Source organism: Crocodylus siamensis, chromosome 4, assembly GCF_052110815.1.
Source record: "Crocodylus siamensis isolate JL-2025a chromosome 4, ASM5211081v1, whole genome shotgun sequence".
Classification (NCBI taxonomy): domain Eukaryota; kingdom Metazoa; phylum Chordata; order Crocodylia; family Crocodylidae; genus Crocodylus; species Crocodylus siamensis.
In genome coordinates, this window is record NC_143398.1 from 186,548,329 (window position 1) to 186,560,860 (window position 12,532).

At 43.2% G+C, this 12,532-nt stretch overlaps 1 protein-coding gene across 2 annotated transcripts in view; it reads left to right on the plus strand.

Moving 5' to 3' along the window:
* The window catches only part of HECW2 (HECT, C2 and WW domain containing E3 ubiquitin protein ligase 2), a 329,502-nt gene that overhangs the window by 292,554 nt on the left and 24,416 nt on the right, over positions 1-12,532 (plus strand). For both annotated transcript variants that reach the window (XM_090045208.1, XM_090045209.1), the window contains one exon: positions 6,881-6,994. In XM_090045208.1, coding sequence (XP_089901334.1) covers positions 6,881-6,994 — 114 coding nt within the window. The remainder of the gene's footprint in view (positions 1-6,880; positions 6,995-12,532) is intronic.

Genomic DNA, 12,532 nt, shown 5'->3' on the forward strand with positions numbered 1-12,532 from the left:
TCCAACCATGAATTTTCATGAATATAGAGCGTCTAATCACATATAGTTAATGTTGAAAGATCATCATCACAAGATATCTGCCTGGTTTAAAAGATGACTGGGCCATGTAACATTTGTGATTGGGAAACTCTTATAATTTAAACAAATCAAAACCAACTTTTAGTAAAACAAGTATTTTTCCCCCCAAAACCCCAGATCCAGCTGTAGGACACTGGAACCATTATATTTTTTTAATGATACTGTCTTTAAAATAAGAAAAACATATTTTTTTTATCCACTCAATCATTTTTGCTCACTGTCGGCGGGAGGGAGCAGTCAAAGTAGCCACCGCCTCCCCGTGTCAGGACCGCTTACCGGTAGCCAAGGGAGTGGCTCACCTGCAGTTGGACGTCTGACTGCGCTCGCCTCGCCTGCCACAACTTTGATGATAATACTTATAGGTTCAGATGGTCCGGCGTGTGTCGTCCAGAAGTGAGACTCCTTTGCTTCTCGCGGGTCCCGCGTTGATGAGGGCTCTGCCACTCCTCCACCCTTGCCCGTTCCGCCAGGAGGTGACCGCTTATCTGAGCAGACCCCAGGCTGGGTTTCATTCGAATTGTCCGTAAAAGAAATGCAAGGATCAACACAAAAAGGCTAGGGCCAGGGATGTCCTAGAGGGTGGGGTCTGCTTCGACCTTCAGCAGACGACCCCCAATGTTCCCGTGGATGCCGTGGGGGCTGAAACCCCTTTTTTACCTCCCCTTGAAATCTTCAGCCCTCCCTAGCACTCCTTGGGGCGGCTCTGCCCCTCGCTATAGGAGCCGCAGGCTCACAGCCCGTGCTCCTATATTACTGTTTATGAGGTAACTGGTCCCTGCCAGGTTCCGGCCGCTCCCGGCAGCGTCAAGCAGTCCTCAGCCCCGCTGGGCCGGCTGTCCGGGCTCACCAGCCCTGCTGGGGCTTGCGCTTACCCCAAAAGGTCCTGCCGCATCTCTGGACGGGTCGCGGCCGCCTGAGTGTGCTCTCTCCGGTGGCAGCTCCTCCGCTGTCTCCTTCCGGTTCCGCTCCCCCGCTGGCCGGCTCCGGCTCTTCCTTTATGCCGGGTCTGGTCATCCCAGCTCCTCCCTCCTCCCGGCACCTGAACGAGGTGAGTTCCCGCCCAACATTTTGGGCCGGGGTGCGCATGTTCAGCATAATTGCGCCTGGGCGGGGAGCCTCGGAGCCCGCCGGCTCCTTCTCTCCCTCACACTCACGTTTTCCAGAAGCATTCACTTTTGGAATAAGTCTAGACTTTGATTATTATAACTGGAAAGGTGAACACTACTCAGAGTTGTCAACAACTGAAATGGGGTTAGAATGGAACTGCTTAGGCAACCTATTAAGTCTGCAGAGGTTGGAAGTGTTCCAGCTGCAATATATTTGATTAAAAAAATTAAAAAGTAAGCTATAAAAGTCTTGGCATGAACATTCTGGGAAATGGAACATAGCCATGTTTAAAAAGTATGTGGTATACATGTATACTTCTGCTGGTTTTCTTGTATTTGTGAATTACACAAATGTTTCTGGCGAGAGTACAATATTATAACATGGATTTTAAACAGAAGAAATGAAACAATCCCTTATTTTGCTGCAATATAAATTTATATATATAGATATAAATATATTGCTGCAACTATATACTTTTAAATTGATTGTTTGCTTCCAAGGTACTTTTCATTTTACTGGATATAATTAAATCATAAAGTCATAGAATCATAGAAAATTAGGGGTGGAAGGGACCTCAGAATGTCATCAGCTCCAACTCCCTGCTCAAGCAGGACCATCCCCATAATGCCAGCCTCAGCTTTATCTAGCTGGAGATTACGCAACCTCTGTGTTTCAGTGCTTTATAACTCTCCTAGTGAGACAGTCTTTTCTAAAATCTAACTTAAACTTGAGATCATTGCTCTTTGTTCTGTCATCTGCCACCATTGAGAACAGTTTAGCTCCTTCCTCTTTGTAACCACCCTTCAGGTAGTTGAAGGCTGTTATTAAATCCCCCTCAGTCTTCTATTCTCCAGACTAAATAATCCCAGTTCCCTCAGCATCTTCTTATAAGTCCTGTGCCCCAACCCACGAACCACTTCCATTGCCTTCTGCTGGACTGTCTCTCATTTGTCCACATGCTTCCTGTAGTGGGGGGCCCAAAACTGGACACAGTACTCCAGATGTGGCATCACCAGTGCAGAATAGGGAAGAATTACTTCCCTTGACCTGCTGGCAGTGCTCCTACTAATCCAGTCCAGTATGCCATTAGCCTTCTAACAAGGACATGCTGTTGGTTCATATTCAGTTTATTGTCCACTGCAACCCCCAGGTCCTTTTTCTGCAGAGCTGCTGCCTAGCCAGTCAGTCTGTACCAGTTCATGGGATTGTTGCAGGACTTTGCACTTGTCCTTATTGAACCTCATGAAATTCCTTTTGGTTTCATCCTCCAATTTGTCTAGGTCTCTCTGAATCCCAGCCCTACCCTCCAGCGTATCTACTACTCCCCACAGCTTGGTGTCATAGACAGACTTGCTGAGAATGCACTCCATCCCATGTTCCAGATCATTGATGAAGATATTGAACAAAACTGACCCCAAGACAAATCCCTGGGGCACTCCATTTAATACCAGCTGCCAAACTAGACATTGATTACTACCCGTGGAGCCTGATGATCCAGACAGTTTTCTTTCTATCTTACAGTCCATTCATCCAACCTATGTTTCCTTAACTTGCTTGTGAGAATGTTGTGGGAGATCATATCAAAAGGTTTTTTAAAGTCAAGGTATGCCTCTTCCACTGCTCTCTCCACATCCACAGAGCCAGTCATCTCATCAACCAATCAGGTTGGTCAGGCATGACTTGCCTTTGGTGAATCCATGTCAACTGTTCCTTATCAACTTCTTCTCCAAACTGCATTTCAAAATGGATTTCTTGAGAACCTGCTCTGTGATTTTTCCAGGGACTGAGGTGAGGCTGATTGGTCTGTATTTTCCAGGATCTTTGTCCTCCCCTTTCTTAAAGATGGGCACTATATTTGCCCTTTTCCAGTCATCTGGGACCTCTCCCAATTACCACCAGTTTTCAAAGATAATGGCCAGTAGCTCTTCAGTCACATCAACTGATATACCCTCAGCACACTCACATGCTTCGCATCCAGCCCCATGAACTTGTACAAATCCAATCTTTCTAAGTAGTTCCTGACCTCTTCTTTTGCCACTGCCAGCTGCTTACCTTATCCCCAAACTGTGCTGCCCAGTGCAGTAGTCTGGGAGCTGGCCTTGCCTATGAAGACTGAGGTAAAAAAGGCATTGAGAAGTTCAGTCTTTTCCACATAATCTGTTACTAGGTTGCCTCCCCCATTCAGTAAGGGACCCACACTTTCCCTGATCTTCCTTTTGTCGCTGAACTTCTTGTAAAGTCCTTCTTGTTACTCTTCATGTCCCTTGCTAGCTGCAATTCCAATTGCACTTTGGCCTTCCTGATTTCATCCTGGCATGCCCAAGAAATAATACTTCTCCCTAGCATTAGTCCAATTTCCACTTCTTGGAAGCTTCCTTTTTATGTTTTATCTCATTGAAGAGTTCCGTGCTAAGCCAAGCTGTTTTTCTGCCATAATTGCTAGTCTTCCTGTGCATCAGGATGGTTCATTCCTGTTCTCTCAGTAAGGTTTCTTTAAAATATAACCAGCTCTTCTGGATTCCTTTCCCCCTTAGGCTCACCTCCCAGGCAGTCCTACCCATCAGTTCCCTCAGTGAGTTGAAGTCTGCTTTTCTGAAGTCCAGGGTCCTTACTCTGCTGCTCTCCATCCTTCCTTTCCTCAGGATCTTGAATTTTATCATCTTGTAGTTTCTGCTGCCCAAGTTGCCATCCACTTCTACATCCCCCACCAATTCTTCCCTATTTGTAAGCAGCAGGTCAAGCAGAGCACAGCCCCTAGTTGGCCTCTCCACTACTTGCACCAGGAGCTCGTCCCCAGTACTCTCCAAAAACTTCTTGGATCGTCTGTGCAATCTGTATTGCCCTCCCAGTCGATATCAGGGTGACTGAAGTCCCCCATAAAAACAAGGGCCTGTGATCTGAAAACTTTTGCCATCTGTTTGAAGAAAGTCTCATCCACTTCCTCCTGGTCTGGTGTTCTACAGCAGACACCCACTATGACCTCACCTTTGTTGCTCTTCCCTCTGACCCTAACCCAGAGACTTTCAACAGACCTATCTGTAGGTCTGAGCATACTGGAGTGCTGAGCAATCATATAACTCTTTTACATGAAGTGCAACTCCTCCTCCTCTTCTTCCCTGCCTGCGCTTCCTGTACAGTTTATACCCATCCACCATGGCAATACTCCATCTGCAAGCTATCCCACCAAGTCTCTCTTATTCCAACCAAATCACAGTTCCATGTCTGTGCAAGGACTTCCAATTCTTCCTGCTTGTTTCCCAGGCTCCGTGCATTCATGTGCAGACACCTGAAGTATCTAGCTGGTTACCCTATTTTCTCAGGAAGAATAAGAAGGCCTCCCCTGTTGCCCCCTCCTGCTTGTGCTTCCTCCAGGTCACCCACTTCCCCACTTACCTCAGGGTTTTGATCTCCATCCTCTGGTGAACCTAGTTTAAAGCCCTCTTCACTATGTTAGTGAATCTGTCTGTAAAGCTGTTCTTTCCTCTCTTCATCAGGTGGATCTTATCTCTTCCTAGCAATCTTTCTTCTTGGAACAACATCCCGTGGTTGAGGAAGCAAGAACCCTGCTGGTGATACCATCTGCATAGCCATGCATTGATTTGTAGGATGTGTCTGGTGCTGCAAGGGGCCCTTCTCCTTGACTGGAAGGATCAAGGAGAACATCACCCCTTCATCCTTGCACCAGAACCCTGTAGCCATTTTTGATCTACTCATGGTGCCCCCTGGCAGTATCGTTGGTGCCCACAGAGATGAGCAGCTTGGGGTAGTTGTCAGAGGGCAAGATGAGTCTCAATAAGCCTTCCATGACATCTTGGTTCTGAGCTCTAGGCAAGCAGCGGACCCCCTGGGACAACAGGTCAGGTCACCAGATGGATGCTTCCACCCCCTGCAGAAGGGAGTCTCCAACCACCACCACCTGTCACTTCCTCTTGGTGGCAGTAGTCTCGGTCCTCCCAAACTTGGGGATGTCTGGCCTGGCCTCTTTCATTGATGGAACATCCTCCTCCTCCTCTGTTGCTGGGGCTCCATATCTGTGTCCAGGTAAACTGCTGCAGGTGGGGATGAAGACTACTGTGCGCTGCTAGAGGTCACAAGTTTCCAACTTCCTAGAATGCATGTTCTCTTCTTCTCTACCGCCTCCTCTGGCAGTCCTTCCTCCGCAGTCCTAGAGATCTCCAGCATTGAAGCGATGAACTCATTGTGGTGGAGGATGCCTCAGAGCTGCACTACCTCCTCCTATAGCTCTCTTGCCTGCTCCCTTAGGGACACCACCTAAAAAGGTGCATTGCAGGCACTCCCCTATCAGGCTGTCACTGGAAGGATCCTGTAATATGCAGTCTCCACAGCACCAAGCCAGGACCTAGGTAGAAGCAGTCCTGCCTGGACAGACATCTCACAGGTGCAAGCAAAGGAGGAACTGACAGTGGCAATGGCTCAGGCATTGCAATATCCTCTAGCCATCTCTCTGGGTCTCTTAAATCCATTGCCTCCCTCTTCATGCCCCTCTCTCCAAGCAGACCTGCCCTAGCAAATTTCCTTGTAACCTGGCCTGTTCACTGTTCCTTGGTCTTGAAAGGTTCCCTTTTCCCTGATAACCTGCTTCCTGTCACCATGCTTAAGTGACAGAGAGAGTTTCTGGGCAAACTCCCTAGGGAACCTCCCACTTGCTCAGGGCTCTAGTTAAACAAGGACGCCTAAGTTTTGATCTAACTCCTCAGTTTGAGTTGCTTGTGCTAAATGTACATAGGTTAATTACTCTTATTTGAGGATAAAACTTACCTTAATGACTCCCCTTCAAAGAGGGGGGCAACAAAGTGACCACCTGTGAATTGACTTGTGGTGTGCTTGCAGACTGCCCTGTTTGGTGCTCCTGTTCTCTTACCTATTTTCATGTGCAGATAAATTACTTAGTGTTTCAGACAGCAGCAATAATAAAAAATAATTTAAGATATTATATTTACTGTACTTATCACTCGATTTTCCATGGGAAGCCAATGCTGCAAAAAATACTTTGGCCAAGGAGAGAAATGTTCAGCTCTTTGTAAGATTATTTTGCCTAGACCTCATGATTTTTTTCCCCTTTCTACACTTTTCCAGTAATCATGTAATTACACTTTTACATTCAGCGTTGAATTCAGTTCTTGGAAAAATATCTGTCATTCTTCCTGGCATTCCTTGCTACCCAGATAAACCTGTTCTTTGGATAAATACAGGATATTAGTTTTCAGGCCTGTCATTCAGAATCTTTCACCAAATTTGCCTTGTGTATTGCACTAGATAGATTTCCAAATGAAGTGCTAGATTCTCATGTATAATAAGGCCATTTTGCATAGCGCTGGCATTGAAAAGGATTTTTTAAATTAAGTGCAGTGCCCATTTTAAGAGGGTGTTGTGTCCTTTTTAAGACCCCTTTAGGTGGCCAGAAGACTGTAAAGCAACTTTCGATATAAATGAGAATTGGTCTTGAAAAATGTTAAAACAATATTTCTTCATTCAGGAAACATTTTAATTTATTCAAAAGTCTATCCAAGAAGAACATAGACTACCAAGCACAAGCTGCTAAATCTGTATTAAATGATCCCATGAAACTGAAAATAAATGCTGTTGGTAGCAGTTGTTTTATTATCTCTTACTGTAAGTGGATGGTTTCTGATACAGTTCCATTAAGTGAATTGCTGAAAATTATCTTGTGCAGGTTAATCATCAGAAGAGACCACTTGCTGGAAGATGCCTTTAACCAGATTATGGGTTACTCAAGAAAAGACCTACAGAGAAATAAACTCTATGTCACGTTTGTTGGGGAGGAAGGGTGAGTAGAAGAGGGAAGTAAGCATGAACACAATGTTTATACTATGTTTTGCAGCTGTGCTTGGCTCTTTTACCACCTATTGTGGTCTAGAGTGAAAAGAGGAAGGATTGTGGTCAGGAAATGCCACATACATAAGCCTAGAACCAACAGCTGTTCAGAATGATTTCTTTGGCTTCTTAAAATGTTAAGCTTTTTGTAATGCACAGTTTTTATAGTGTAAAGCTTTTTGTAAAACTTTTCAGAAGTTAGGTGTACGTTTCTATGGAGGGTTTGCCAATGTATGTCTCAGTGTCACCAGGAAAGCAGAAAAAAACTTAGTTCTCACGTTTTCCGTATTTCTTTTATCTCTGTTAATTCTATGTTTTTCTAATACATAGCACAAACTTTTGTGGACTGAGCTTCAGCCCACAAAACCTTGTGCTATATCTATCTAGCTAAGTGTCTATCTACCTACTTTGGTTAGGCTATAAGGTGCAAATTTACCCAGCCACTTGATTTCAGACTAACACGTCTAACTACGTTTCAACTCTTACCATAAGAGGCAGATGGTCCTTTGCAAGGTCAGGGTCTTATGTCACAAACAAAACTTTCCAGTGGTCTGCTGCTATCTGTTAAATAAACAAAAGTATTCCTAACATCTCACAGCCATAGCAGCAGATGCTTAGCCTGTGGCTGAGAGAATGCTGATGTGTTGGAGAGCTTGGAAGTTTTGCATTATGAGGCCAGATTAAGAAATTGATCTGATTTCCTTTCTCCAAACGAAACTTGAATGGTGAACTGCTTTCTGTCTTCAGATTTTAGTTCTTTTGCTTTTTGGCCCCTCTATGTTTTTAAAGCCTTTAATTTCATACGACACAAAGGGACTAATCTGACCAGACTTTGTCACTGTACAAGAGCCCTAGCAGTATAACCTGATACAGTTCAGTAGCACAAAGGAAGAGCAGCCCACTGTGGTCCACATCCTTTGCCTTGCACCACTTGCACAGTAAGTGAAGATGATACAGAGAGATAGAATAAGGGAGGAACATGTCTAAAAGACCAGCCATTTAGAGGATCTTCTGTCCTTCACATTGTGGTGAAGAGGAATAGCGAGTTGTTTCAGTCAAAAACTATAGTAGGTTCTGCAGCTATACCAACATCCGACTCAGAGGAATCTGTTCCCCCATCCCTGCAATTTCTGTGTAGTTCAGCTGCTGTGACAAGGTGCAGGCTGGCCTGAGAATATGGCTCATGTATCTGGTTTTTCAAATCCTCACACTTGCAAATAAATACACATTTCCTTGCGTACTTGGAATTCTCAGTTATTGGAAAAAGATCAGTTTTGTATTTAACTGTCCATTTGTATACAGATATCTTTTTTTATTCTCACAGCTATAGCGCAAGGTTAGGATCTTTTATGGGCCTGATTAACTTTACTGTAAATATATACATAAGTTTATTCTCTCATATTTCAGAGATTCGTTTACTTTTGTTATAGAAACTGGTGTAAAATACATCCTGACCCAGTGGTAGGGTGTTTGCAGTTGTTTGTTAATAGCCTGTAGGATGTTCCAAAGACTTGTATTGATCCTGATGCAGTAAAAGCAACTTGTACACCATTAGATAAATTCTCCTTTAAAAAGCCCTAAGATTTGTAGTGTGTTTAAGTGTAACCTTAAAAGCGTAATTTTAAGAAGTAAAGCTTTCCAATAAAATGTGGTGGTCTCTGGCCGCAACTGTGGGCTTGTTGATAAAGATAATTTTACCACATCAATACAGATTGATAGATAATTTTGATCCAAGCAAAACTCCAGGCCAATAATTGGGAGGGTTGGTGCAGTACAAAACTGAAAGTGTATTGATAACACAGGATTCAGGCACAGGTACTGGGCCTACTCCAAAGAGTGAGGTTGGCCTTAATTTTCACAACTATCAACTTCAATCAAACTTTAAACATAAAGCAAAAAGAATGAAAATCATACATGAAAGAGAGAACTGAGTTAATAATACAAATATAAGGCCAAGAAGATTATTTTCCTTCATCAGACCACATTAGGATGTTACTTTTCAAAACATGGAATGACTCAGTGGCCTGGATGAGGGGGCCATATAATACACATTTTTCCTTTCTCCCCTTACAGCCAGTCTATACAACACATCCTTGTTTAAAGTAAAGAAGGGGTTAATTATGAATAACATCAAATTGAATTGACATCAGTCATCCGCTTACAAGTGTATGTTTTGAATGACGAAAGGATGTGTGCAAACAAATCTTGTTTCATCTCAGATTGTGCAAGGATATGTATCATAGAGCTCATTTGGTTACACGTAGGAGGATGGGTTGAGGCAACGGAAGGAGTCATAGGAGAAGTGTTCAGAGAAGCATATCTTCCCATCCAATCTCTACTTTTTTGCTGCAATTTTTCTTTATAACATTGGGGAAGGAATTTAATCTGGCATTTCTGTGGCCCTGGAAATCTTAAGTCAGTAATGAAATCCTCACTGTATGTACATAATATTTTGATTAATTCTAGGTCTGTTTGCCTAGTAGTTAGGGTAATTTAAACCTCACCGTTGCTATTTGCACAATTTTAAGATGAATCTTACGATAGCTGGTGTTTTTCTTAAATCCTCAGTTGCTTGAGTACATGAAGCTCTCTATTCAGTCTTTTAAAGTAAGTTTCTACCCTTTATGTTAACAAAGCAAGCTTGCAAATGTGGCCTGCGTGTTCAGAACCACATGGGAAATAAAAGAACCTCAGATGTATATATTTTTTTCTAAATTTAATTATTTTTAAGTAAAATGCATGATTTTGCAGTTCTGCCACAAGAGTGTTGGGTGTGGGTGCGCATATACATGTGGAGCTGGTAAGCAACCACATGGGCTTGGATTTGCTATGGACATTAAACATAACAGTATCATCTGTCTATCCTAGATATTTTTAAGTAAACCTGTCATTGTGGTATGTATGTCTTAATTAATGGACAATTATTTGTTTTGGGTCTTCTAAAATGACAGAAGAATGTAAGGATGATTGATGGCATCTAAAAATATGGTGTAAGATCCTTACCCCAGATGTGGCCCCTTTATACCAAGGACAAAACAGTATAAACAGTATAAAAGTCCCTGTTTCACTAACCGGAGAAGGCCCCTGGTTCAGTACTGTGGAGACAGCTTTAAGATTTGCTCCCAAAGTCTCTCCCCAAGTACACAGTTAGGGGATATGCTCCAAGGCAGTGGTGTCCCTTAGTACACACAAGTTTCTGGGAAGTACTATGGTACATAGGTCAACATAGTCCAATGGGCCCACTGGCCTTTTTAGGTTACACCAGTGGTCTCTCTAGCATCAGGGTGAGGGAGACTTGCCAGCCACTTAAAGTTACTTTAGGACTTCCTGGACCCTTAAAGGTGGTGCTCAGAATCTCACCCATGATAAATCCAAAACATTGTTTTTCTTAAAAAATTGAAATTTCCTGCTCAATTAAGGTCACTTGAAAAACAGCAAATCTTTTATCCCAGCTAATGGCTCTAGTAGCACAGTCTCTTCTTTGTGTCAATTAGTGGGTTTATACGGACTGGTAATGGTTTAAAATATTAAGCAGTGCTCCCAGAAGTGAAGAAGCCTGCTGCCAACCACAATGCTTCTGCTTTTGAATCCTCAGATGCCTCCTCCTTATGCAGCTGTTGTGTGGCTGCATGCCTCGTGTATAAAGTGACCTAAGTGCCAAGTCTTTAGTTGTAGGATAAACCTAACTGACAAAACAGGAATGTAATGATTGATCCTCTGACATGAGTCATATTAATCCTGTGTACAAAAGGAGCGCTGTGAAATGGCTGGAGTTAGCTCAAGCACAAAGATAGTATTTTAATAGCTGCTCTGACAGCCCTGGAACTGCCTCAAGAGTTTACTGATTTAGCCTGTGTGGCAACACATATCCTCGGTCTGGTGTTCAGGCTGTCGTGTCCTTCTGAGTTTGAGGGTGGTGCCCACGTCTTCTGTCAGGGTGAGAGACCTGGGAGCTTAATTGAGCCCACAGGCTTCTGATTGACTGGGGGAGGATATTCTTCCTTCAGTAGGGCACCAGTGGCTTTATTTGCAGTTCAGCAATGGACTTTATACCACCTCTTATCCTTACAGGTTACTCTGCTTTTTAGATGATTGATGAAAGCTAAAGTTTTAGAAAAGAGTGGCAGAAACATGATGCTGCAGCTGATCCTTTGTGATAGAGGATTTTTTTTCATTCTTTTGCTGTTAGCATCTGGAGGTAAAAAGAATTTCTTTGCCTCCACCATACAATCCAGGGGGTCCGTAGGCAGCCTGTGCAGGTTGGTGATCGTTCTAGGTAGTCTGAGCTCTCTTTGCCAACTAAATCAATCAAGATCTTTCTGTTGTGAGGAAAAGTTTTATATTGCTTGGTGGACAAAATCTCTGAGATTCATATTGCACTTGTAGCATCTCTGAGGATGGGACAGTAATTTCCAGACACTATGGCTTCTCTCCTTGAGTTTCTGCCGCTGTCACGGCTATACTTGAGATATAACTATGCCCCATAAATTGCTGTGTATTATCTCTTTCTACTGGGAGCTCCACTTAGAGAGAATGGACTGCTTGCTTTCCTTAAGAAAGCATCTGTGCATTATTTGCTGAGAAAATGATTATTCAGTCTAAACAGTTGCTTTTGTGTCTCCTCCATTTCTAGAGAATACTGAAAAGTCAGGGTGAGTAAACTTTTGTGATATTCAAGTGCTTCAGGTTTCCTTGACTTTAATCTGATTACAGTTTGGGAATGACATGGTTAAATTGGTGAATGAAATTTAGAGATGAATTTGGTGCCCAGGCTGATGATAACAGATTTAATCAGCTGTTTTGAAAATGTTTGAAGTAGCGTTGACATTCCTGGGACTTTGGCAAAAATAAAGAATACCTGTCCTTTACTCTGTCAGAGAGATTCGAGTGTAGTTTTGCACCATTATTCTGTGAGAAGACACAGAAGAGTCTGTCTTGCCACCCCACCCCCCATGTAATACGGATGTTAGGCTGTTTGGAAGGTTAGGGGAGAGTTAGTCACAATGGGATTAACCCAACTTGGTCTCCATCTACCAAGTTCTCTGTCTTTGTGGGTACTATGGCTTCCTTCACCTTTAAACTTTAAAATGTTGATGAATTTATGTTTATAAAGCTTTCTGTGATGAGGAAAGCATTCTTATTTATATTTATAGCTTGGGAACTGAAGTGAAATTAATTCTGTGCCCCACTCAGCTACAGAAGGGAACTGAACCCAGATCTCCTGTGTCCCAGTATAGTGCCTCAACTGTAAGACCATCCTTTGGCCTGGGCTAATGCCATTTGACACTTTGTCATTTGCCAGCAGCAGAGATATGAGCTGGTTAGTAGGTTCTCACTCCAGGAACAAATGAGGGATTACTGATGGGCTGGGAAAGCAAACAGAATATATGGCACAGACTACATTTGTTCTTCTGACCAAGGGTATGTTACCAGCCTATTTTTCCTCAAGTGGGTAGATGCAAAGCTACTGTTTGAGAATCAAATTCAAGAC